The sequence below is a fragment of the Acanthochromis polyacanthus genome, chromosome 10, assembly GCF_021347895.1.
Source record: "Acanthochromis polyacanthus isolate Apoly-LR-REF ecotype Palm Island chromosome 10, KAUST_Apoly_ChrSc, whole genome shotgun sequence".
NCBI lineage: Eukaryota > Metazoa > Chordata > Actinopteri > Pomacentridae > Acanthochromis > Acanthochromis polyacanthus.
This window is the reverse complement of record NC_067122.1, coordinates 25,617,360-25,644,863: the sequence shown is the minus strand read 5'-3', so window position 1 is coordinate 25,644,863 and position 27,504 is coordinate 25,617,360. Positions and strand designations below refer to the sequence as shown.

The 27,504-nt window shown below is 40.1% G+C and overlaps 4 protein-coding genes and 1 long non-coding RNA gene across 7 annotated transcripts in view; 3 read left to right on the top strand and 2 right to left on the bottom strand.

Annotated features, from left to right (window-relative positions):
• sncb (synuclein, beta) overlaps positions 1–27,504 on the bottom strand; it is a 223,853-nt gene that overhangs the window by 3,113 nt on the left and 193,236 nt on the right. The window lies entirely within an intron of this gene.
• On the top strand, positions 4,532–6,642 carry atp6v0e1 (ATPase H+ transporting V0 subunit e1). The gene is made up of 4 exons (XM_022201717.2): positions 4,532–4,759; positions 5,255–5,302; positions 6,026–6,149; positions 6,277–6,642. The coding sequence occupies exons 1-3, from the start codon at positions 4,656–4,658 to the stop codon at positions 6,117–6,119; spliced, it is 246 nt and encodes an 81-aa protein (XP_022057409.1). The 5' UTR covers positions 4,532–4,655; the 3' UTR covers positions 6,120–6,149; positions 6,277–6,642.
• LOC110956345 (vesicle transport protein SEC20-like) lies at positions 6,975–11,416 on the top strand. 2 transcript variants are annotated; one of them, XM_022201737.2, is made up of 6 exons: positions 6,975–7,101; positions 8,268–8,360; positions 8,467–8,558; positions 8,755–8,859; positions 9,525–9,643; positions 9,934–11,416. In XM_022201737.2, the coding sequence occupies exons 1-6, from the start codon at positions 7,021–7,023 to the stop codon at positions 10,128–10,130; spliced, it is 687 nt and encodes a 228-aa protein (XP_022057429.1). In that variant the 5' UTR covers positions 6,975–7,020; the 3' UTR covers positions 10,131–11,416. The 2 variants fall into 2 exon arrangements, with proteins under 2 accessions (XP_022057429.1, XP_022057430.1); XM_022201738.2 differs by having other exon boundaries at positions 6,990–7,118.
• Positions 14,973–16,438, bottom strand: nkx2.5 (NK2 homeobox 5). The gene is made up of 2 exons (XM_022201718.2): positions 16,099–16,438; positions 14,973–15,586 (listed from the first exon to the last, which is right to left on the bottom strand). Exons 1-2 carry the CDS (start codon positions 16,436–16,438, stop codon positions 14,973–14,975), a joined length of 954 nt encoding a protein of 317 aa, XP_022057410.2.
• The window catches only part of LOC110956344 (uncharacterized), a 31,296-nt gene continuing 23,126 nt past the window's right edge, over positions 19,335–27,504 (top strand). Inside the window, exon 1 of the long non-coding RNA XR_007944618.1 lies at positions 19,335–27,424. This is a non-coding gene — a long non-coding RNA (uncharacterized LOC110956344). The remainder of the gene's footprint in view (positions 27,425–27,504) is intronic.

Below are 27,504 nucleotides of genomic sequence, written 5' to 3'. Positions count from 1 at the left end.
ACCAGGTTTAGAAAAAACTAACTGTTCTGTAATCTGACACAAAATCGCTCCACTCGTCTCTCTTCACCTAAGGCAAACAGCTGTTTCCCCCTCCGGTGTTTTGGCGTGAGCTATCATGCGATTTCGGAACGAGATTTGCTTTCTGGCGTCGCGAGATTTGGATACAGACCACAACAAATGTGGATCGCCAAGTAATGTGGAGGTTTTCGTTCACTTCTCATCTCTAGTATGTTGTGGGACACTCATTGAGACTATCCGAGCCGGTCAGTGTGGGGAAAAAGCACGTTGGGGCGGACTTTGACGCGGGGGGGCCAGTTGCCCCATACTTTTCGCTAGTTGAGCTGCTAAGCTGCCTGCCTGGCTAAATACTGGAGCTATGTCTAAAATTCATTTCTCCATCACTCACATGTATGAAATGACATATGAAAACAGACCCCAGGTTGAAAAAAACCGAAGTTCCCCTTTAATGTCTTTCATCCTTCTACTTACCTGTGCTCCAAGTTATCCACCAAAAACACCACATCAAACTCCTCATAAGTGAAAACCTACTTGGTAGTGAAGCTGATTCTGATTTCCTCTTCAGATTTTGTTGGAGCTCATCTGAAAAGGGATGTTTTAGAAGTCATGTGACTCTTCTACACAAAAACTGACCAATAATGTGTTTCCTACCTCATTCAACAGGTGGTTGTGATGGAGAGCTTGGATGAATTTGAAACTTTATTCCAGTGAAAAGCAGTGCTCCTCATGCAAGTTCAAATATTTATTTTACCACTCAGGGACTCAATGCAGCTGCTTATTTCGAACATGACAGCTGCACATTAGAGCTGTTAAATTTAGTACTGAAGAGGTGAATTTCTGTCTCACACTTCCAAAAATAAGGATATCAAGTGAGTTTTTTAGTCAAATCTAAGTGAAATAAAGCTATTCATTGAATATTCTCTGTAATAAATACCAACAGACTAATCCATCTTTAAAGCTGTTTTCAGATAGCTTCAGTCTCAACAGTTTTAAACAGACTTGGCAGCAAATCAAGACCAAGAATAAAAACACATTTATGCATTTTCTGCATCACCAACTGAACACATGGAGGTTTCCATGGCAAAATGCTGTAGCTGCACAGCTTTGTTCAGTTGTATTAGTAACATGCAAACCAACATGTTTGCAGACTTAAAATATTCTGTGCATACTGCTTAAAGATGACAGAAATGATGAAAGGGAGACACTTATTACAGCTGATATTAATCCCAAACTCTAAACATAACCCTCTCCGGAGCAGGTTTGATGTGCAGCATAAGTTATAATAGTGATCTCACACAGATGTAACAGCCTCAACACATCTGTTACCGGTAATCTATCCATCTCACTGCTGATTCCAGGATTCTGTGTTTAGCTTTACATGAATAAAGTAATTTTAACTTTGAATTAATGCTCATACTTGTGCATCTCTTTGACACTGTTTTTTCACATCTTACAGCTCCACCAGTGCGACAACATATTTTAACGCTGTTTTCTCTTTACAGACAGACAGACAGACAGACATTATCCTGCAAGTCATGTTGGTCATAGAAATAGTTGACATAATTGTTGGTATTTTCAATAAAGGTGGGAAATTACTGGTATTTACAATAAAAGCAGTTTTAAAAACACAAAATACAGTGTGAAAATACAACTGATAATAAGCACATACACACGTGGACAAAATTGTTGGTACCCCTCAGTTAAAGAAGGAAAAACCCACAATTCTCACTGAAATCACTTGAAACTCACAAAAGTAACAATAAATAAAAATTTATTGAAAATTAAATAATCAAAATCAGCCATCACTTTTGAATTGTTGATTAACATAATTATTTAAAAAAAACAAACTAATGAAATAGGGCGGGACAAAAATGATGGTACCCATAACTTAATATTTTGTTGCACAACCTTTTGAGGCAATCACTGCAATTAAACGATTTCTGTATTTGTCAATGAGCGTTCTGCAGCTGTCAACAGGTATTTTGGCCCACTCCTCATGAGCAAACAGCTCCAGTTGTCTCAGGTTTGATGGGTGTCTTCTCCAAATGGCATGTTTCAGCTCCTTCCACATATGTTCAATGGGATTCAGATCTGGGCTCATAGAAGGCCACTTTAGAATAGTCCAACGCTTTTCTCTCAGCCATTCTTGGGTGTTTTTGGCTGTGTGTTTTGGATCGTTGTCCTGTTGGAAGACCCATGACCTGCGACTGAGACCAAGCTTTCTGACACTAGGCAGCACATTTCTCTCCAGAATGCCTTGATAGTCTTCAGATTTCATCGTACCTTGCACACTTTCAAGACACCCTGTGCCAGATGCAGCAAAGCAGCCCCAAAACATTATTGAGCCTCCTCCATGTTTCACTGTAGGGACAGTGTTCTTTTCTTCGTATGCTTGGTTTTTGAGTCTATGAACATAGAGTTGATGTGCCTTACCAAAAAGCTCCAGTTTGGTCTCATCTGTCCAAAGGACATTCTCCCAGAAGCTTTGTGGCTTGTCAACATGCATTTTTGCAAATTCCAGTCTGGCTTTTTTATGAGTTTTTTCAGCAGTGGTGTCCTCCTTGGTCGTCTCCCATGAAGTCCACTTTGGCTCAAACAACGACGAATGGTGCGATCTGACACTGATGTACCTTGGCCTTGGAGTTCACCTTTAATTTCTTTGGAGGTTGCTCTGGGCTCTTTGGATACAATTCCAACGATCCGTCTCTTCAATTTGTCATCAATTTTCCTCTTGCGGCCACGTCCAGGGAGGTTGGCTACTGTCCCGTGGGTCTTGAACTTCTGAATAATATGAGCCACTGTTGTCACAGGAACTTCAAGCTGTTTAGAGATGGTCTTATAGCCTTTACCTTTAAGATGTTTGTCTATCATTTTTTTTCGGATGTCCTGGGACAATTCTCTCCTTCGCTTTCTGTTGTCCATGTTCAGTGTGGTACACACCTTTTCACCAAACAGCAGGGGGACTACTTGTCTCCCTTTAAATAGGCAGACTGACTGATTATGAGTTTGGAAACACCTGTGATGTCAATTAAATGACACACCTGAGTTAATCATGTCACTCTGGTCAAATAGTTTTCAATCTTTTATAGAGGTACCATCATTTTTGTCCAGGCCTGTTTCATTAGTTTGTTTTTTTTAATAATTATGTTAATCAACAATTCAAAAGTAATGGCTGTTTTTGATTATTTAATTTTCAATACATTTTTATTTATTGTTACTTTTGTGAGTTTCAAGTGATTTCAGTGAGAATTGTGGGTTTTCCTTCTTTAACTGAGGGGTACCAACAATTTTGTCCACGTGTGTAGGAGGGGTACTTGTGTTCAGGATTATTGGTTTTATTGCAAAATCATACCTGTTCATGTACAGAAGTAAATTAATTTTGCCCTACTTATATATGTCTATATGTATATCCATAATGGAGTATATCCTCCTGAGAACCGAGGGGGGAAAAAAAAGCATCTTTCAATTTAACTTATTTTAATGACTTCCTGCCTTTTTGGAGCTAAAACAACAACTCACAATTTAGTATTTTATTTAAAAACAATGTTTAGATTTTACAGCATGTGCACAGAACAGAGCAATTTTACAATAAAAATATAACATCCCCCCCCCCAAAAAAAAAAAAAAAAACCCCAGCAACTCTTCAAAATCAAAATAGGCTGACAAGACAACAAGAATGTCACTCCATTTTCAAATGAAACTTTAAGAAACTAAATTAAACTCAACGAGCATAAATTACACTCTCAACAGTCAGGAGGCCCGAGTTTTACTGCGGTCTCCATTTTTTCTCAGCATGAAAACAGAGTTCCTACCCAATTGCATGAGATATTATTGGAAAGGCCAGGATTGAGAACATCAGGATTTAGTAGTGTAGCTACAATGAATTTAAAGATATTGATCAAAATCAAATGTCCTCTACAGAGGACATAAATGAATGGGCAGAGTCTCAGTAGGACATATCATAGGTTTATTCATCATGCCATACCAGTAGTACATAAATCTATCATGATATACTTGTTCTTTTTTTTTTTTTTTGCTTGCTTGCTTGTTTGTTTGTTTCAGACATGCCACATTATCATAAAAGTAAATGAGAAACAAACAAACAAATCCAGAAGCTAAAATGTCTGAAATAGGATAAAGTTTAATTTACTATGCTGCATGTCTGAACACCTCATATCTTACTGTTTTCCAGTTTACATCAAAAATTACACGTCTATGCCTCTTTAGAAACCCCAAGAACATATTCCATAATATATTTTACCTGTACATGCCCATATGTAAATTCATCATGCTGTCTTTTTTTTTTTTTTTTAGCTTAATTGTACTTCCATTTTTCTTGTCTTGCTTCTTCCATTTATCACTTGTATAAATAACATTGTTTAGCTTATTTTCATCTTAACATTTCACCGGAATACATTAAATAAATCTAGTACTATTCCAAAATGTTACGTTTCCCCCCCACAGTGTTCATATGTAACACCCATGAGCCACAGCAGTCCCTCCTCCCTCTGCTGCAGTCATGTGATACCTGCTGCCTTCCTTCTCTGGGTTTGGATCGAGAATTTCAGCTGAACGAAACAAAACTTGTCTGAAGTTTTAAGTTTGTACCTTCTGAGTTATTCTGCAAAACTTCCACCATGGCAGAGATGGGATTTGCGATCGCCGTCTCTGTGATGACCCTGTTTTGGGGGATTGTTGGCGGAGTTGTTCCCTGGTTTATCCCCAAAGGACCGAACAGAGGGTGAGTTTGTTAGCTTCGCTTTAGCCTTCAGTTGAGCTAACTTCAAGCTACGTTTTTATTCTCATACCGCCTCTTTGCGCTCTTTATGTACAATCAGATGTGCAGTGTCTTTATAAAGTTGACTTTACACGACTTTTAAACATGTCTGAGACAGTTACAGAAGTTTAAACTTCGTGAGCTAACGTTATTTGCTAGTTAGTAAAAGTTAGGGTTAGCTAGCTAACTTAAGCTAATTTGACACCTCCATTTTTTTTCAAGAGTAAAGAAGCTTCAAACTGGTGTTGCTAACTTATCTCTACAGTAATTGTGTGTTTGTATTAAGTTACTACACTAAATGTACTTACGAATGTACTGGAAAATGTTCTAAAGTTAACGCAACTTCCTTTATTTGCCTGTTTGTCACTCGGATCACGAGATCAAGCTGCATAAATGGAGATGTAATTTAAAGCCAGTCGATGTTAAGAAAGCCATTTATATGTTCTCCTTTTCCCACAGAGTGATAGTCACAATGCTGGTGTTAACTGCAGTCTGCTGCTACCTCTTGTGAGTATTATCATCCTGGATATTCACCAATTTCTCATAATAAAAGAAATATATTATACACATGCATATACACAAGTCTGAGTATAGTAAAGTCGTGAAGCCTCATTGGCATTGTAGCTAGTTAAGAAAATAAAAACATACAGATAAGAAACTTGGATAACAATTTTAAAATAGTGAAAGGTACAGTTAAGAAAAACATTTTTTGAAGCATTTAAGTCTTAAAACAGCGTGCAATACAAAACAATGTAGGTCCAGTAAGGATATCATTAGCAGAAATGAACAGTTGATTAAAACTAATGGAGATCATTTCCACAAATGGTCTTTACTTGTATTGCTGAGACTTGTGCTAAAATGATGCAGTTTGTGTTCATTTGTTCCCATCCTGTTTGTTCCATGCTAATTTGTGCGCATGTATTTTTAAGTATTCCTGTGATCAATTATTTACGGCCACTATTTGGTGTAAGCCTACAGATGGTGTTTAGTTACATGTCAGCGGACAAAAGAGGGCAGCAGAGACAAAGTAGTGTTCCAGCCAAGTCACAAAAGTCTCCTGAGAATAAACATCACATCTAGATGTGGTCCTATGAGAAACACTGGTATCGATCAGAGTTCTGTATATTGGATTAAAAGGAAATTGACTACAGCACTGAACTGTGAAGGATGTGTTTTTGACATGTTTTTTTGTATTTATATGCTTGATATTAATATATTTTTTTCTGTCAGCTGGTTGATAGCAATTCTTGCTCAGCTGAACCCACTATTCGGGCCTGCACTGTCCACTGACACCATCTGGTACCTGTGGTATCACTGGCCTTAATTTGCCCCTTCAGGACTTCTGACTGTGCAGGTAAACCTCCTATATTTGATATAACTCTGTTCTACCACCTTGTACCCATATGTAACCTCTAGCTAATTAATTTTATTCCTTGACTGTGTTTCTAAAAACCAACATATATTGTGTTTTTTCTCTGCAGCAGAGGACCTGACACTCCTGCAAACCAGTGGATGTTTGCTACTGCAGAGATCATTCCTCGTGAATCGCCTTAAAACTGGGATCCCTCCCTGATTACTGAGCATTGGCCACACTAGTGCCTTGTACAAAATGATTCCCAAAGGACTAAGAGATGTCACTGGATGTGCTTTACTTTAAATTAAATCAGCCTTCACTTGTTTTCCGGTTTATATATTGTGTACATTGTGTTAAATGCTGTTGTGAATATGGATGATGTTTAATTAAATGGTTCTTGTGAGGTGTGTTTGACAACATCCTGTTGTCTGTTTATGCTAGTGATGGATGTAATCCATTTGTTAATTGATAAATAAATTAATAATCAACTCCACTGGTCCATAACTCTTGTATTGTTTTCACTAAAATTTGAACTTGTGTTTTTTGCCACAGGTATAATGATATAATCCTACTTGCAAGTAACGTCAATGTGGATGTTTGTTTATTTTTTTAAATTGTTGACATATTAACGATATATGCAATTTTTTTAGGATGTATTTATCCACCATAGTAATTTAGCATTTGTTTTATATCAGTGCAACTTATTTCTCAGTTTCTTTAATGGACTATATGAATTTCTTTACAGGTACCAATTTACTATTAATTTTATAAATTTCGGTATTATAAAATATGTGAGGTTTAGTTCAAGCGACGGTCGATGTTCAAAAAACGCTTCCTGCTTTCCGTAGTTTCAGCCGGCTACGTTGGCAACATGGCGTCGTCAGATGTCCACGTCCGAATATGCGAACAAGAAATACTCAAATATGACCTGGAAATCAAGGCTCTCATCCAGGTGCGAGTATTTATTTGGTAAGACTTTATAATGCTCCGTTTGGACACGCATGTGTTTGAGCTTGTCATGTGAAGAAATCGTGTTTTTTGACTGTTAGCGTGTGAGCTACATCAAGTCTTTCTAGAAGCAGCCAGAAGGTGTAGCGACACTTTAAACCTCTACTAGTGGAACAAAAGTGCTTTAACTCGTCTCCGTTAGTCAAAATAGACAGACAGCTGTTTTAAGGGCAAATTAAAGTAATTATTTTTGCGTTGGAAATGCCAGAAGTCTACTGAAATGGAGCCAGAGCAGGAACATTAGCTTAATGTTGATTAGCGATTGTTCAGTGCGGCAGTGAATGACTCCACTGTTTAGCAAGTGTTAGTTGTACTTGTCATTATTTAAGGTATTTATTTTAAGCGTATTTGTAATATTGCAGCACAAATAAATGTCGGTTTGATTTCAGAACCGAAACACATTGAAAAGCCTTATATAGCAGGCTTTTATTATTCGTCAATTTTAAGAATTTGCTGCTTGGCGTCACTGTAAATTGGATATTTGGGGGTTTTAATTGACAAAACGGCATCTACAGACATTTTACGATCATTTCGTTTAACATTTTGTTGGTTAATCATAAACAAATATTGCTCAGAGGGATCCAGGAAATCGTTGAAATTGCTGGATTTTTATGTAGATTATTGCAGTGTCATGACAGTTTTAAATTAGTTTGCATATTCTCCCTAATCATTCATACTGTACTGTCTTAACTAAAATATATTTATAGTATGGTAAGGCAAACGTGCTTTATATCATTGTTTGTAGTGTTTAAATCTTTAGTGTTAAAATTTCTAGGGTAAAATGGCACCAATATAACTGTCGAGTTTAACCTCAGTATTTAAAGTTTAATTTGTTTCACCAATCTTATTTTTCTGCTTGACAATAAATTCCATGTAAGCTGTTTTAAATATACCATATAAATAATTGTGGCTTCACTTGATTGCAAGCACAGTCCACAAATGGTTTATTTAGAAAATTATTCAGATTTGCAACCCCAGACTTCCTTTTTTTGTTTTGTAATCCGACTATACTGCTGTTTCGTTTAGCTCCATTATTCAGTGTTTTCTTTGAACCATTTAGGATCTGAGTTGTGATTGTCTGCCTAAATCCTTCTTTCACACTCTCACCAGGACATTATTGAGTGCACAGGACCTCAGAGCAAGCTGACAGAAATGAACGCCGATGTGAAAAAGAGTTTCCACAACCTCAGACAAAGGATTCAGGTGAGTTTTTGGGATATCATTACAAACGTCACAGAATATGAAGCGCTTATTTTCTTCTTGTGATCACTCATGTGACATATATTGTGTGATTTTGCTTCCCTGTCAGGACTTTGAGCAGATGGCTTTGGAGCAAGACAGAGAGTCTGACAAGCAAGCTTTGCTCAGTTTGGTAGAAGGGCACAGAAAACAGATGTCAAGGTACCCTACGTTGACTTTCAGAAATATCAGTGGGTGTTTCTGTGTTAACACTGCTGCCTGAACCTGTACAACAATGCACGACAAATTTTAATTTAAATGTGCTTAAAACCTACTTGGTGAAAATGTTTTTGTATGTATGTATATATATATATATATATATATATATATATAAATGTACATTTTATATGTTTTGCAGTAACCAGACAGCTTGGAGGAAAGCCAACCTGGCCAGCAAATTGTCCATCGACAATATGGAAAAGCAGGCGCTTCTTAGTGGATCCGATAGCGCTGTGAGGCAGAGGTGAGCTGCCAGTGGGTCCTAATTTTAGAGACAGCCAGACATAAGCATTATCAAAGGATCTTTAAAATGTCTCTCAGTCATTGGAGAAAAATCATCTCTGTGTTTAAGAAGTAAAACTTTTGGAATTTTATTCCATGAAAAAGATTCCATCCTGCATTTTAATGCTTTAGATACGCTGTCACTTCCTCTAAAATGTGCAGCTCTATGGAGGCTGCATGTCTTTCCACCCTTCCTGTATTTGCTGCAGGTCAAACATGTTTGCTTACAATTGCTACACGGTGGCAAGTTGTAATATTGGCGTAGTTCAGCCGTAGATATTTGAACCACGAGAAGTATAAAGACGCAGAAAATTCCTGTTTAGCAAATTGTTGTGATTGGTTCCTCAGTTCTATTACTCATGAAATAGTGGCTGTTGGAATCTGTGTTTTTGAGACTGTTATCGGTAATCAAGGTGGAAATGCTCAGTCATTGCGTTGACATCAGATGTCTTTTAACATATATAAACACATTAACAAAGTCAAAAACTTGTTTTTACTGGGCATTATTTTAGTGTCGTATTCAGAAAACTGTAATTTCTCCCCCATCTTTCCAGTTCTTTTATTTTAGTCAATAAATGTGTTTTGCACGAGGACATCTATAGAGTGATACTAAATGTTTTTTTGTAGGAAGATGACCAAAGAGGGCCTGGCCCAGACAACCAGCGACATTACAGAAAATCTTATGAACATCAGCCGGATGATGGCACAGCAAGTTCAGCAGAGTGAGGAGAGCATAACGTCTCTAGGTAAGTGAAGTAAACACCTGGTGGAGTAAATTCCAAATAGTCCTGTTTGTGCCTTTAAGCTAAATGCTTTATTATGACTATTTAATGAGCTTTGTTGAATGCGTTGACATTTTAAAAAGCATTCATTCGTAGCTGCTTCTGTGTTTGTTTATTCAGCAAAACTAACTTCATTTAAGGTTACATTGAAGTTAATATCCTTTTATATTAATGATTTGTCTGTGTGTGTATAACCCCAAACTGCTTCCAATAAAGGGCTTTATGTTTAAACCTGTTTTCTCCTGTTTCTGAAGCAACCTCATCGAGAACAATCCAGGAGACAAACGAGGAGTTTAAGACCATGACGGGGACCATTCAGCTCGGGAGAAAGCTCATCACCAAGTACAACCGGAGGGAGCTGACTGATAAACTGCTCATCTTCCTGGCGCTGGCTCTCTTCCTCGCCACAGTGCTCTACATCCTTAAGAAGAGACTGTTCCCCTTCCTGTAAACCAGGTACCTTTGAGGGGCTCTCCCATTAAAACATACAGTACTTTCCATAGACAACGCGAACGATTTAAACAACCCTGAACGCTGCGTCTCGTATTACACTCGAGTGTCTGCTCAGTGGAATTTGGACTGATCACTTGACTGAACGTTGATGCTGCTGAGAGTGACGTATTGTCCGCAAAGAGGAAGGTAAATTTGCACAGCTATAGCTACATGCAGCATTTTACTTATTTAAAACATTTTAATTTCTCACACTGAAGGAAAAAATTGTTCTTCTGGGAAAAAAAGGTGCAAACTGTATCAGAAGTCCTTCTTTACTTCAGTGCAGGTGAACAGTAAACCCTGTGTTTACATATGACACAATGAACTATTTTCAGTTGTTGTTTTAAATAGTACAGAAAAATCTGTTTGCATAATTTTAGAATAATCTGATGATCACAGAAAAAAGTCACTTTTATTAGCATATCTGTCATTAGATAATATTCTAGTAAACAATGCTATTAATTGCTGTTACTACGAGAATGAAGTGAATCCATTGGAGGAACATGCCTCTTCGGGAACAACTGCATGACTGAACACGTCTGTGTTACAGGCATATTGTCCACAATTTTTTTCTTTTTTTAATCATCCAATAACAAACAATCACTGTGCAAACTTTTTGTGAAAATGCTATTTATGGCAGCATACTGTATAATTACTGTAAGGTGTAATTTATGATGCTATTTTTGAATAATAGAACGTTGTAATGCTTTTTAGCTTTACGATTCAGGCCTAACTGCACTCACTCAGTTTGTGTTTCACTGGCTGGACAGCACTCGCACTGTGTATGTGCACTTACAATCGTCCCCATGTTTTATTCAGTCAGCATGCAAAGCAAAAAAAAAAGGAACCCTTTATTAAGTGTGAGAGTCTTCTCCATCTCTGCTCATGTCTAAGCTTTGCTCTGAGGCTGCAGCAGAGCAGAAAAGCTCAGAAAAGGAGAAGCAGTGTTCACACTGGCAGAGATAGAACAGCATGCATCCCTGCCTTTCTTCAGATAAGACCCGGAAAAGCAGATTATTCCGACCCGTTTCCCTCTCCCTTTCCAGTACGGGTGGAGGGTTAGGGGGGATATTTTTAGGTTTGTGCGGCGCTGTTATCTGACGTTGCCTTTTCAACACCATGCAGGGGAGGGTGGCCAGAGGAGCTACATGACCTTGCTACCCTTTCTTTGCCTGGCGTTGCCGTTTTGTTTAATATATGTAAATGCTGTCAGTGTTGGTTATTAATAAACACAAAGGCTTCTGATTTGGTGTTTCAAATGTGCTTTTGTGAATGCGTATTGTTTAAAATATGATAGACAACAGAGTATGTGTGGAGAGACCTGAGAGATGCCTAAGCATCTCTTACTCATGTAAAGTGGTGGCAGTTGGGCAGCGCTGGTTTCTAGCCTGTTCATATAACTGCGCACTTAGACGAGGCCTCTGGCTCTCTGTAGAGCAAATTGGACTATTCTTGCATTTAGCACCGAGATACTGTCAATCAAGTGTTTGAGTTTGTGTCTGCACAAGTGGACTGAACTCTCAGAAGAGTATGGTGTAAACACAGGTACCAGATGACTAACAGGAATATATTTTGCTGCACATTCATGTAGCAAAATTTCCATTACAGAGCTTTGTTCTAGCTATTTTAACTATTACATGCAGCAATTAATGCCAATCCTCAACATAAGTCCAGTTAAACTTAGACTTTTACATTTTTTTTGTAATTAAAAAGTCATGACTTAACAGGCAGAAAAAGGTTTTAGGAAAATAATCTTTAGAATTGTATTAATAGAAATATAATAGAGTCATTCCATCTCATTTCAACAAATCTGAGGAAATTTTGTTGCATGACCTCCTCTGATCATCTCCAAACTTTTTTTTTTAACTATCCCAACATAAGAATAGATTACTTGCAAAGTTTTAACATCATATGATTGCTATTTGCTAAGTTATAAAATATTTAAATCCCTATTTTTCCACTCGGAAATTGATATTTTAGGTAGAAAGGCTTGATTTAGGAAGATAATACTGGGAACTGACTGATGATATAGACTTACAAGTGATCTGAAGGGTTCAAACACCTTAACAATAGAGCAGGAAAAAAAAATTTGGAATGAATATACCCATTTCTCTGTGGTACAGGGCAATTTAAAAATTTGGCGAAAATGGCATTTTTCAAGAATTTAGGCATTTTTTTCACAAATTTTAATAAGTAACAAGGTTCATATGTTATAAAAATCTCAAAGTACCTTAAAAGTTCTCTCTAACCTAAAAATATCCAAGAGCTAGCTAGTCTCCTTAGACCTCAAAACGATGCCTATTTATGAAACAGACTGAAAAACACCATACATATATTGGCACAGAAACCAATGTGGGACATGGAGTAGAAACATGAAACTTTGTCTGTATAACAATAAACATCCGAATAATTGATATCTGAAGTATCAACATTGTTTCTTGAATCCTTCATGGCCAATTTAACCAAGAAATGCACTATGTTTTATAGGCGTTTTTTTAGGAATTCTAACTAATATATTGCAGTTAAAATGAGTTATATTGCCTTAGGTCCCATGTAAAACATGTAATTTGTCCCCAACTTATCACACCACTATTTCTGTCCTTTGAACTGCTTGAATTTCTCTGAAATCAGGCCATCATCTGCACCAGATATGTGGTACTGTCCACCACGGCGTGTTGAAGGAGCAGTGATTGGACAGAGGATGTGGGCTGTAGGCACCCACACTACGTCATCCTTTCTAGGCCATGTGAACTTCTTGCTGGGACCTTTTGGGTGCATGAATTTCACTTGCAAATCTTCAAATTCAGCTGATAAGTCAAATACGATACCGAGGCTGTCCTGAGAATGCAGTCTGGGAGTGATGCCATTTCTTCTTATTCAGTTACTGTATGAAAGAAAAAACAATGTCTATATAATAATTAACTTCAGATATGCCCTTTGTAACTTATACTACGATGCTGATGCTTCAGATTCATCTTTCATCTTTAGTTGGTCATGTAAATGGTTCCTAAAAACAAAAACGAGGATCAAAATGTATAGTAAATTGATTCAGCAGTTGCTCATCTTTGGCACAAGAAACAAATATGAACGTAAGTTCACACATACTTCACACATACTAGTTCCTCCAAAAAAAATTTGAACCGCGTACCATGTATCCCACATGCACTTTTTAATGCCTAAAGTTAGGCTATTTTGGGTCTACACCTGAGTTCAACAGCCTATAAATCAATAAATAAGCTTTATTTTAATGTTTTAAAACTTTTACCTTATGCAACTTTCATTAGTAAAGAAGAAAATTCATTCTTTCAATGTCTTTTCACAAGAATAAGTCCTAAAATAGAGGCATGAAAAACCCAAAATAAAGTCGCCCATGAAATAATAAGGATATTTTGGGAAATTCCACAGTCCAGTATTTTTTTATTTTCATTCATTTCTATACTTTTCTCACCAGAAGGGTAAAAGTTTTGGAAGGGGAAAAAATTCTGACCATGTAAAAGGAGTATAAATTGCTTTTTTTAGTAGTTTAAAACCCTAAAATCATAGGCGAGGATTAAGTTTGGACTGACTATGGGTATTAGATTAGATCATTACTGCTTATACTGTATGTTTATAACCATAATACTTTGCATTTGTTCATAAAATTACCCAAATAAAGCCCAAAAAAAATTTTGGGAGGATCTGAGAAAGTGGTGCAACAAGCATTTGTTGAATTGACATGGAATGACTCAATAAATATGTTGGATCAGGTTTTATCAAGATTTGTCTGTATGTTTCCAAGTGCTGTGAAAAGTCGATTTTTAGAATTTTACTCATTATACCTCTAAAATTTTGTACGGACAATTTGATAAATGTAAGTAAGATAGGGTTTTTTTGTTGTTGTTGTTGCTTTTAATGAAGAGTTCAATTTTAGCGTGCTTTTTATCAGAACCTGGTTGAAAACATTTAGGGGAGGTCAAGGTCATGGCTGACAGCCTTCTCTGTTCCACCAGCAGCAGGCTTTAAACACGTATATAGAGAGTACATGTGGCTGACAGTAGGTTGTAAAAATATAAACTTTTAACAACCTTTTAACGTTGTTTAAGCATTTTGAAGGAAGCTTCCTAATAGCCACTTGAACACTTTATCCAGACACAAACCATGCAAGGGTTGTACATCGTCAGGCTTTATGTCGGCCTGTAACCAGTTCTTCTGTGAACCAAAGAAAGGAGTATACATCTATAATTATAGATCGTTATTGCAAATTAAACTGTGGACCTGTTTTTAATATTATTTCATGTATTTTGAAGATTTAGGTTGGAGCTAAACCACACACAGTGAGGTTGGTTGTATGTAGGAAGCATTAGCATCAAAACAACAATAGCTCACACTAGAATTAATTTTAATAACGATCAAATTATTCTAAGTATATAGATTTAAGTTGTATTTTTTAAAGTTGTCATTATGTGAAAATAATAATTATTAATGGTGAAAATATTTGACAGTTTTCTTCAAACAAATAAAGGGAAGAAAATGAGATTTTCAAAAATGGCCAAATGACAATTAGAAAAATTTAAATAACATTTAAATAACGGTGGTTGCAACTTGTTTTTTTTTTTACGATTTTATTTTCTGTCAAATTACACAAATGTAGGAGTCTGTTCAGACAAAAAAACTGGTGCTGAAAACAAAAAAAACTAATTACCAAAAGTATTCAAGAAGTTACACAAACTCCGCAATGTTTTAAAAACGCATGCAGTCAAAAAATAATCCTATTAAAGGGAATTTATCATAGTATAGATTTGGATTTGATTTCGTCCCTGGTTTACCATGTCCTAATGCCGTGTAACGAAGACACCCCGTTACTGGTGGAGAAAGTGTTCTGGACATTATTCAAGTCTCCAACCCCAAAGTTCATGTAATTCCCGCTGCTGGAGGATCCCTGCATAGTCTGCATTGTGGCTGCGGGGTAATTGCATGCATAGTTCGTGTTGCATCCGGGGCTGGTGTAGTTGCTGAAGGCCGGGTAGTTGTTGTAGGTGAAGTGGTTGATGTGGCCCATGCTGTAGGACGGGTTGTATGCCGCCGTGTCCGCAGTGAGACAGGGCTTCCCATCCCGCACCAGCACCGGCACCGACACCCTCCTGGGCGGCGGCAGAGACACCATCTCCAGGCTCTGGTCCTGCCTCTGCCGCTTGCACTTGTACCTCCTGTTCTGGAACCAGATCTTCACCTGGGTCGGGGTCAGTTTGAGCACCCCGGCCAGGTGGTCTCTCTCCGGGGCGGACAGGTACCTCTGCTGCTTGAAGCGGCGCTCCAGCTCGTACACCTGCGCCTGGGAGAAGAGGACGCGCGGCTTCCTGCGTCTCCGGGGCTTGGGTCGGTCGGGATCGTCGGGTTTTAAGTCCTCCACAGCCTCGTCGGGAACACTGAAGTCCTCTGATTAAACCAAAAAAATGACGAAATTATTATTATTTTTTTAAGTACATTGGACTTTTTAACACTGAAGAAGATATTCCATATACATAATATCTTCATATATCTATGTTAAAATAAGTTTTTTTATTTATTACATATGATAGCAGTAATGCTGGTATCCTATAAATGCCAAAAGCGGTGCAGCTCCGTTGGCCTCCAGTGATGTATTTAATGTGCGCTTTGGGGAAAATGGCACAATTTACGCACATGTAAAACACGTGAAATCATTTAGAACTTAATGCCAACTTTTTTGGAACAGTTTTTATTTCAAAAAAACTTTCATAAATAGGCCTATGCACTCAAATTTAATGTTTACTTAAATTAAATAACCCCACTGTTTAGGCCTTTGTCCACATTAGTACTTTAGTGGAGCTGCTTTTGGAGCTTTTTTTGCCCAACTTAAAAAGCATGAACCTCTTGGCCTAATTTTGTACAGGCCTTCAAAATTAAATCTCCGCTTCTTATCAACTCACCTTTCCTTCGTTTCCCCTCAAACGCGTCCGTTTTCCCATCCTTGTTTATATCCATTTCAATGAGGGATTTGCCGTAAAAGGTCGAAGCAAAGCTGAGTGCATTGCTTCTGCTGGCTCTGGGGCTGTGGATGTCCTCTCCAAACAGCGAGGCGGCGGTGGACGACATGTCCCGGAGAGGCTCCTGCTTGAGGCGGGCCAGCATGCAGGAGGAGGAGGACGTCGAGCAGCAGTCCATGCGAGAAGAAACATCCAGAGAAGACACCATAACGTCATGACTCTGCTCCAAGTTTAATATATCCTTTACAGAGAAGGGAGTGGACGTGCTGGGGCTGGGGAACATTGCCAAGAACTTAAGAAAAAAAAAACTATTAATCTGTCATATGGAGGCACCAAAAAGATGTCAACAAAGCCTCTTCCCTTCCTGGTAGTATTTACTGGATTTAAGTATTAGTTTGGTACACCAGACTGATCTTGAGTGAAGTGTGCATTTTGAATGTCAACTCTGTCTCCAAACTTTTTTTCTTGGCCTCTCTCTCCTGTCGGTGACGCAGGGGGGAGGAGGGAAGAAAGGGGGGTGAGAGAGGAACCAGAGGGACGCTGAGCCAGTGGTACTCCCATTTAATGACGCGTCACGCGCAGATATGCCTGGTACATGTTAGGCCTGATGTTGCGCATGGGCCTATTCGTTTATCTCGTAATGTTCTGCAAATATACTCAACTTTAACCAGCCTTTACGCTGGTATTCTCTTCCGACAATAAATTAGCGTCATGGAAATAATGGGATTAATAGATAAAGCTTAAAAATTCAGTGACTTGCTGCATAGTTTAGAGTTTTGCAGTCATTACGCGCAAACCAGGCGCCTTTCCAGTTCCAGCCCGGCATTTGCTCGGATGTTTATACACGTCCTCAAGTACCAAGAGAAATAATTTATCTAACATAGTGTACGTCAAAATGGTACAACAGCCACTAAGGAGCCAAACTTGCTTTTTTTTAAGTCAGTAAGAGGAGGAATTAACAAGGAGTTGAAAAGACTGATGGTGCGTGCGTTATGTTTGTGGTGTCTGCCTGTCCCTCATCCAAGGGGGAAACGGGGCAGACAAGCGTCAAGAAAGAGGGGCAGCAGACAACAAGTTGGGGCCCTGAACACGGAACCTGAAACCGGGAGTGACACACTCTGCTGTCTGCCTCCAAGAGATTCTGGAGCCGCTGTCTGCCTTATCAGGGCGTGATAACGGATGACAACAAATCTGAGCACACACACACACTCCCACCCACGCTGCGGTCCAGGTTATCCTAAATAAGTGTCATGTGTGACACTTTTTTTCTTAGACAATGCGAATGTGCCAAAAATTTTTGCGCTTGATCTTTCATTTTGCCATTTAAGTGAGCTAAATTTTTATTCAAGGTGCGCCTTTATGTACTGCGTCCCCTTTGTGCGGCACATTTATTGTATTTCCTGTCAAATTCAGGTGTATTAACTTGTAGCATAGATCAATAAATAATAATAATAATAGATAATTTATGAAGAGTAATGCACACGTGTTTAATTGACAGCACTGAAATGGAGACATCTGTGCGTAATGACGCATGACCTCCGTGCGTTTCTCCTCTCACCATTGGCACTAAACCTGCTATTAATGCCTGTGGAGACGGTCACAGGAGACAGACAGTATTATCGTTTGTTTTATCTTCAGCGTTTAGCGCAGCCACGGGGTAAATGGGTCCCCCTGTCTCCGACCCAGCGATTGTGTTTATAGTTTTAAAGACTATTTGTGCGCCTCGCGAGCTGATGAATGGCCGTAAAATCTTTCTCGGACGCAGTGAAAGTCAACACTGGCCCTGCTCTTGCTGTAATAATTGGCGAAATAAAGTAAACGCACGGCGGGGAAACCGAAGACACGGGGAAATGTTTTGATCATGATTGATTTTCGCTGCCGCTGTGCTGCTTGAGTGCAGCGTTTCTCCAGTTTGCTGTCGTTGATTGCGAAAAGAAAATCTAAAGAAATGTGCTGTGTCCTGACAAACTGCACCCAACCATCAGCTCCACTGGATACTAACGTACTGTGTCAACTGTAAATTGAACATGACAGGTCTGGCATGTGTTTCATATCCCTAATGCTTCGTCCCTGCGGTCCCCTTTGACCCGTCTTTCTGCAGCACATCTCCAGCTCAGATAAAGCTTCAGATAAGGTTGCTTAAAAACTTCCGCTGCACGAACGTGTGGATATTTTTAAGGGCTGCGTGCTGGAGTGAGGAGCCTCACCTAGTGTGTACGTGAGAGGGGGTGAGGGGTATTATCTGTGCTGGAGGCATCTTAGTGATTTAGATCCACTAAATGCGCGACAATTAGACCCATTTAGATATATCATTAGGATATAATCCGGTTAGGAATGTCACTTTCTCCTCAAACCTGGTTTGCCTCATTGTCAAAAATGTGACAAAGTTGCAGAGGTGGACAGACTAGATCTATCAGCATCACAGTTCCTGCATTTAAACACTAAGAAATGATTCTAAAGAATGTTGAATTATGGATGTTTATCTGTATTTCAACTCCTTCAGCTGCAGGTCATTGGAGCTGTTTAATGTACTGCTGGCTTGTTTGATTTATGGATTATACTATATTTTATTATATAGTGTTGAATTCCAAAGTGATTTGTATATATATATATGTACATGGCTAATGGCTGATTTAGTTAAAAGCAAAATGTTCAAAACATTAGAAAAGAAGTATAACCAATGAATTTAAATATTGTCATAAAATCCACACATACTAGACCAGTTTGATACTTTTCTGCATATATACGTTTGCTCAGAGACACATAACAACCCCAAGTGTACAAAAATGCAGTAGAGTGCAAGTTTTATTCCGTTTTACACGTTCAGGTTACCATCAGGGAGACGTCTGATTGGTCCCAAATTCAGCCTGCAGCATTGCCACAATCCAAACATACAACCAAAGACATAAAGAGCACGGAGTCCCGCAGAACCCTGAGCTCATCATTGTGGAGTCAGTCTGTGATTATATGAAGAGACAGAAACACGTGAGACAACCTAAATCCACAGAGGACCAGCAGCAGGTTCTTCAACATGCTTAGAAAATAATACCTGCCAAAAATAAAAAATATTCTCCACAAGTGTAACAAACTGGTGCTATTGTAAAGTAAATCTCAGTTACATGTTACTGCACTTTGTGGGACATAAACGATATTAAGAAACAAGCCGCGCAGTAGTTTTTGAAGTGCCTGAAACTTTTGAACAGTACTATACTTAAATATAAAAAATATATGCATGCATGTTAAAAAAACATCAGTAACTACAAATTCAGAAAAAAGTGAGCTCCTCCACAGACATTAATAGGAAACCGTATTTCATAATGTCTTTAAACTGGAAGGTAACTCAATCAGCAAGGCTCAGAACACATCAGTAGATGAAAAGTGAGACCCTGAAATCTGTAAATTCTGTAAACTGCAGTGATAGGTTCTGAGAAGAGTCAGGCTACAACCGTCTGAAGAGAGCGACTACAAATAATTTAGATAACAAAAACTAATACTGTTCTCACCATTCTGTTTTTCTGGTAATAACTTTGGGGAGTTTTGAAAGATTGTTTTCCATCTTCTCGCTCCAGTCTGTTCAAATTTGTCGTATTTTCTCGAAATGAAAATTTCTGTGAATTTGAAACTTTTAATGCTGCAATTTAATCCTGCAACAACAAAACGGTTAAACTGTTAAACTGAAATTACTTCAATAAACGTGCAGAGACAAAGTTGTATAATTCTGAGGAAATTTTGTTCAGCAGAAATCTATTAATTTAATATAGAGGGCAAATGTGTGGATCAATGAAATGCTGCAGAATACACACTTTCTGTGTAAAATAGGAGCATCTTATGCAAAATTTTATTTTTTAAAAAAAATCTGTGCACAAATACTTTTCTGCTAAGTGCATAATGAATGATGGAAGAACATACACATTTTTAAGTATCTTTTTTTCTTTCAAAATAAGTTAACATAAATGATGAATGGATTTAAATTTAAATGAGGGGAGTTTAATCTGGTTTATTTGATTCAGTCCTCCCAGTTCTTGTGTGGCCCAGCAGTGGAAATTCATATCGCCACCTGTTTTTCCATCTTTTTCTTTTCAAGAGTTCATGACATATTATATTTCCCAGCCTCCTTCCTCATCCCCACATGGATCAGTTAATGGGGTAATACAGTCCAATTTGCTTCCAGTCCAAGGTCAGATGTTGGCAACTGCACTCTCACGCTGTGGCTCTGGACGTTTCTCACCATATCGAGCTGAATGTATTTGAAAATGACTGATGTGGTTTACAGAGAGTTAAGATCACTAGTCTCTTTTGAGCTACAATACCCCCATGTGGCTGCTAGAGGAAAACACCCAAGCTCCGATTTGATCTATCTGCTTTCTTGATTAGTGTTTTTTAAATAGGAGAATTATAATCTAGTGCCCTGTTGTGGCAAAGTTCATTCAGGGGTCAGCACTGTCTCCTTTATCGAGTGGCATAACCGCAAGCATCCGCTGATCTGGAGTCAGGTTATCGTAGCTGAATATGGCAGCAATGTCAAGTGCCTTCTGTCCGTGCATCGTTTGTCTTGTCAGGAGCAGCATCCCCTTCATCTCCCCTCCATCCTCTGCCTCCTCCTGCCCACACACACTCCCCAGGTCATGTTCAGAGGCTTGGCAAGGCTTCACACACTCTTCTGCGGAGTTCAAGGTGATGTTAGGGCTCTCGGGGGACACACGAGGATGGATCTTACACTGTGCTTAATTTAGTTTTGTCTACGGCCCTTCGCAGCTGATGTTTGAGGTCAGTAGTGGGATACGGTGTTGTAGCCGATGAATAGATTTTAAGGGACAGGTTGTGCTCTGTTGACATGCAGACAACGCATACTAAAGGGATTTCAAAGTGCGAATCCAGCCGTTTAGCACTACACTTTCATAAAGTTGGAAGATTTGTGAAAGACAAGAATCCTGGCAAACAGGTCAGTGTTGGATTCCAACCATGCCAGCGACAGAATATTTCATTTTTCTTCAAATAACTCTGTACAGTTCAGCACAGAAACACTCAGAAAAAGCTTCTTTTCTTTGGCCCTTAAGAAGAATAACCTCAAACCTGAGACCTTTCCAAACCGTTATCTTCAACAAATTCTTTATATCTGCTGCACTTTTTTTTCCAGTCTCTGTTTTTCGTTCCTGTAGTCTTTCAACACAACCTCAGGAGCAAATTGTATCTGTTGCATTTCACTAAACATGGAATGTGTACGTGACAAGCTTCAACCCGTACTACTGTCAACTAAAAATTCTAAATGTGTTTGATTCCTGGCTGGATGAACCACTTGCAGCATGTGATTCCTCCACGTCTTCTCCAAATTTCAAAAAACGCTAAAAATCCCCCAAATAAGTCTTTTTTTAAAATTTTGTTTAAGCTGAAATCTGAGATAACTCTCCTGATATCGAGTGAATTATTTGCTCGGACTTTAGATCCTCAGTCAGAAGCCCCAGAAGACCCAACTCAACTGTTTTTCTGCTGGGTTGCTATGATACATTGGAGATTAGAAGTAAACCTTTATGTGTAATACTTGTGAAAGTCCTTCTTAAATTAGTCCAGTTGTGTGTTATGTTAAGTAGTTTCATAGGTGGCGTTGTAAGAAAGAAGTTTTATTTCTTTTGTCCTGTTTTAGTCTTTGCTCTTCATCTCCAGTTGTTAACTGTTGTCTAGCTGGTATAGTTACACTTCTCACTCATCTAGCTTAACAGCAATGATCAGTCTGCATGAGTTTTGTTGCATGAAAACCGACCACAGGGAGGCAGCATCACACTGTGCTCCACTGACTCTCCCACCAAGATTACTACCCTCATCTCAGGCACTCAAGCTGATTTATGGATTAAATAAACATCATGAGGTGTTTTCTCATATCCCCAAAGTTATATTCAGATTGAAGAAAACAGATAATTTTTTTCCCCATTTCCAAGCCAAGTTTGTGCACACACCCACTCTAGTGTGTTTTTCTTATCTGTTCACTGTACTTTTTACATCCCTAAATTACACTTAAGTGGCGTATTAGGAGCTATATAATTTCCCTAATGCTGTGTGTATTTGTAAATGTGCAGTGTAACTCAGTGTACTGCTTCGTCCACTCTTTAAATATTAGTTTTCATGATGGTGAGCTCTCCATACCGGAGTCCTCCGGTGACCCAGGACTGATCACACCCTGAGGTTTGCAGCGTCTCACTGCGAGGCTGCTTGTGCTGTATCAGCTGCCGTTGCTTTATGGCCCTTAATTCGCCCGGCCCTCCCTGAGCCCATTTAACATGCTGACTGCTCTGTTTTCCATGCAACTGGAGTTGACCAAGAAATGAGGTAAGAGCATTGCTAATAGGCTAAATGACCAACATTGTAATAAGGCTTGCCGGAGCAGCTTGATTTCCACACTTGGCTCGATGGATAATTCATGTGGAGACAAAGGGAAAAGAGCACTGGTCTCTGTGTATGTCTGTGGTGGAGTATGAGCCCTCTGCCACCCATCAGGTCCTGACAGACACTTGAACACACACACACAGTCAGCAGTGACATACATAATATATTGCCATGGAGGCCACCACGTCCTTGGCATCTTCATGGCTGCTTCCTGTGCTACAGCACATAAACACATCATTCACTTTCTCTGGGTCCATTTTCGTCACCTCTAATTGTGTGGCAGGTTCTGCAGCATTTAGAGCTTCGATCGTTGTGTCGTCATCCTGGCACACAGATCCTGGCTGAGAGAGGTTCCGCTGGACGCCGCTTGGTCCAACTCTGGCCCATTATTTTCAGCATTTGACGGTGGGGCATCAGGGGCACCCACATGATGGCTTGACCCATATCTTGGGCCCTCAGTAAGAAACAGGTTGAAACAGCAGAGGAATTTTAAGAAATGGCTAATTATAACACACTTTAAGTGCTTGTAAGTGTGCACACTGAGGCACCAAGTCACCACAGCAAGCTCACGGAGGCATAAGCTTACTACACGGACACTCTGTGTGTGTCTGTTTGCGTGTGGGAGAGAGAGACTGTTATTGTGTGTCCTCTTCCTGTCTGTCCTCACTGCCTGTCTCTCCCTCTCTAATGGGGACAGTATGAGAAGAGAGCCTGTGCTCCGTCTGGACCTTTCTAATTGCCCCTGCCACAGAGGCCTGATACAGCGAGACCCTGTGTTCCCAGCAGGTCAGGCATGTGTGTGTGAGTGTGTGCGTGATACACAGAAAGAGAGAGAGAGAGAGTGGTAGTGAGAGAGACTTGGGCAGACAGAATCATCACTCAGGTGGTGCTCCCTTGGGTCCACCACACATATTCGGGCCCCACATAGAGAACACCATTCATTATAAATATCAGAGCGGACCAGGAGTGGATGGAGGAGACATGAGAGGAGGAGGAGGAGAGTGCAGGACAGTAAAGATGAGTACAGGTAGATGTTGCACTATAGCTCAAGAAGCAAACTTTTGGTTGCCATCATGATGGGATATGCACACTTATGTGGACGCACAGATATATGCAGCTCCATATTATCCCACCACATAATCTCACAGCCCGAGTCCTACTGCCAGGCCAGGTTATGAAATCCACCCAGGGCCAGGTTACAAAAATCCTCTCTGTGGCATCTGCCAGGGAAGGCAGCTCTGTGTTGACAGATGGGCACAGCATTCCTGGGCCCGGGCCTTGCCAGCGCACTGCCAGGAGCTGGACTGAAGAAGCCATGGAGAGGCTGACTGGCATTTCTTTACACCTATGTGCTTAATTTCTGTGGCAACCTCGAGGCACGTACGACATGAGTTACATTCCCTGAATGCTGCTCCTTCAAACTGACACGTAGGGGCAGTGACGGGGTGTTACTGGGAAATGAATGGGTAGTAATGGGTGTGGATTCAGGCATGTGGCTGTTTTTTATTAAAATGCCACGAACGTTGGATGCTAGCTTCAAAGGGCCATCTCCATTAGGTCACTTTTCCTTGCTGTGTTCTGATGATTTTTCTGTGATCATTCTTGTTTGATGCACTTGCAACACCAATCAGCATGTTTAGAAGAAGGATTTTTGAGAGGTTTACCTCCACACTTGAGACAGGCTTAGTCCCATGCTGGCCCAGTTATGTGATCTATGTCCAAGCAAGGAAGAAAAGTTCGACCCCTTCCCCCCACGCCTCATGCTGCTTCCACAGGGATAGTGTTTTACATGCTCAAGGTGAGTGGAATACCAGCACAGCTCCGTTAGCCCAGTGCTTTACTCACTCAGGGTCCCTACCTCTCTGCCTTTTGGACCATTGACCAACTGCTTCAGCACAGTCCCCAAACCAGGTCACACTAATAAAACCTGTATGTGGCCACTTAGCAGTCACTCAGACCTCACCTACAAACACAGGACACTTCAGGTGATTACAGAAGCAGGTTATAGTTTTTAGATTTCACTTTTTTTTCTTTTTGTTTAAAGTCAAGCCATGTCTTGTGCTCATTGTGAAAAAATGTACAGTAAATTGTACTTTGCAATTCAGCAGAACATTTGGAACACAAATATAGCTTTGGCATGGCTAAACTTAATAGGCTGGCATTCTGCAAAAGCATGCCACATTCTCCACAATCACCACTCTTTAACATCTAGCACTGCATGGACACAATGTTCCAAGACGCAGTGTGCTGAGGGTGCCCGGCCAACTCCTCCGACAGTGAGAGATTATGCTGATTTCTCCTAAAGCAGCCTCAGTATGGACTGATGTATGCACGGGGGTCAGAGAATGAGTAGGAAGGGTGGAGGTGGGGCAGTGGTGAACAGGAACATTGGCAAGTTTCACAGCCCGAGAACAAAACAGACCAACAAACGTGAGCGAGCCGTTGACCTCAAAATCACTGTTAAAACATGGTGTCCCCATTTGGTAATTATCCTCCTCCAGAGATGAGGTCAGGCTGAAAATCAGCTGAAAACAAAGTGGGATGATAATGGTAGCGGTGACGACGGAAGCGAGAGAATGAGAAGGAGAGGAGAAGAGGACATGACAGGGTGAAAATGAGAGAGAGAACGGGAGAGGAGTGATAGACGGAGAGAGAGAGAGAGGAGTGTGGTGGAACTCGCTGCTTGGTGTGAGTGAGCATGGGAAATGCGTGGGACTTATGGTCCATCACTGGCTCCAACAGGATCTGTTTGGTGACTGATGTACATATATATTTGGCTTCACAAACACACCTATGGACAGCTGTCTTTCTGTTACTTTAAAGGATGCTACAGTGACTTACACCAATTTTCTGAAAGCTTACCCTCCACATATCCATAGCCACTACTTGCCTAACCTCTACTCTAACCTTAAATGAGGTCTTAGTACATTTTTAGTAGTTTTCCTTACAGGGATTTTGTCCTCAAAAGGGATGGCAAGTCCTCGCAATGTGACTGTAAACAGGTTTATGATCCCGCAATAGGAGCAACTCAAGGACATGTATATATGGAGCTATACACATTCACGTCTGCCCAGTCCGCTCAACTAACCTCCCTTAATTCTTGGCCGCCGGCGACGTTCATCTCAGCTGCTCACCTCGTTTTAGCAAACTGATTCTATGAAGTTCTGCAAAAGTTTTCAGTCTGAGCATATTTCATCTAAAATCATCATTCATACACATTCTACAGTTTGTGCTTTTCACTAGTCTAAGGGGTGAAGCACAACCAGTGCTGCCTAAATTGCACCACAAGAGGGCAAAATCTGGTTAGAAACTATAATGGAGAGTCTCTGGAGCTCACGTGCATGCACACACAGACACACAAAGACACACACACGCTCAGAATAATGTGTATACATGCATACATGCATGCTCCCTTCTATCTGACACACATACAAGCCTCACTCACTATGCTAGCATTACATCCTTACACTCATGGTAGCATATAGCATATTCAGTCATCAGCATTAACTTTTTAATATTACATCCTCCATGGACTGTATAGATCTTTGTAGCAGCCTTGCTGAGCGCAGCAACCGTAACCGCCATCACGTAAAATAGCTCAGTCAGTTTAATAACATGATTAGGGAGGAAAATGTGATTTATCGAACCCCAAAAGTTCAATTTGCAGCTCAGCAGGAATCCAGCATCCCCATGCAGGTAGCTGTCATTTTTCAGCTGTGAGGTCTCGAGGCTGACTGCTCCTATGAGCTCACCTCATGGCAGATTATGGGCCACTGTAGGTCTACGTTCGAGCCAAATTCTGGCAGGATTCAGCGCAATGTGGTCTTCTCTCATGTCTAGGTTATTTTTATGGCTGAGGCAGTGGTGGAGCCATTGGGAGGTCTGATTACCCTTTGAAATAAGCCAATACAATCAAAGCTGCCTGCGGTGGATGATACAGGGCGCTGCGCTGTGAATCCAACTTTGATGAAGCAAGACTGCAAAGGGCGACTGTCAGCACCAGCGTGTTATTAGACAGCATTTACTGTGTGCAGCGCATTCGGCTCCATCGATGCCAGCCACGCCGCCCCATGCCTGCGCAGTTTTTTCTCATGCTATGTTTTTTATGTTTTCTATATGTCTGTGCAGAGATGGGAGCCATAGGTGGTTTAGGTCAGCTGTTGTCAAACCCATGCTGAGAGAAACAGAGCCGCTCAGGGCCATGACGTGTGCTGTTGCTGCATGCGTGTGCACTTTTATACGGCTTTAATTACAGACTGTGAACACAGACAGACTTGTTTATTCTGCTGCATAGTATACACTGAGGCCTGGTTGGCACCACAAACACACGTGCCACACACACACACACACACACACACACACACACACACACACACACACACACACACACACACACACACACACACACACACACACACTGCTTTGTAGTAGTAAAAGTATCTATCCTGGACAGCACAGTAGGTTGTACCTGCCAGTTGGGTGAGTCATTTCTATTTTATGTCCATTAATTGAGTCATTTATGGATATCTGCACACAGAGCATCATCACAAACGGGCACGGCCCTTCTACAGTAAAACATTCTTCTTTTCATCGTTTTTGCGATAAATCGCTCACATCTTTTTCTGCTTTGCAGGCTTTAAGCGATTCTACGTTTTCCAGAATTATGGTACGCTATCACCGGCGTAGAGTTGTCTCCTAATGCTCTCAGCTTAAACAAACAGGCTATTTAAAGGGCATCAGCCTAACTTTATTTTGAGTGGACGAAGAAAGTATAAATAGACTTAGAGGAGCGCAACAAGCGAATGCTTCATATGAAATGGCTGGCGTTACATCATTGCCTGTGAGAGTGAAGTTCTGGAGAGGCACTGGGCTCTCTGGGCCAGCCATTATGGTTTGTACTAATGTTCTGGTTTCACAATCCAAACATTCTAAGAGCTGTTATTTGCTCTCTTTTTCCCTTTTACTCAGTAA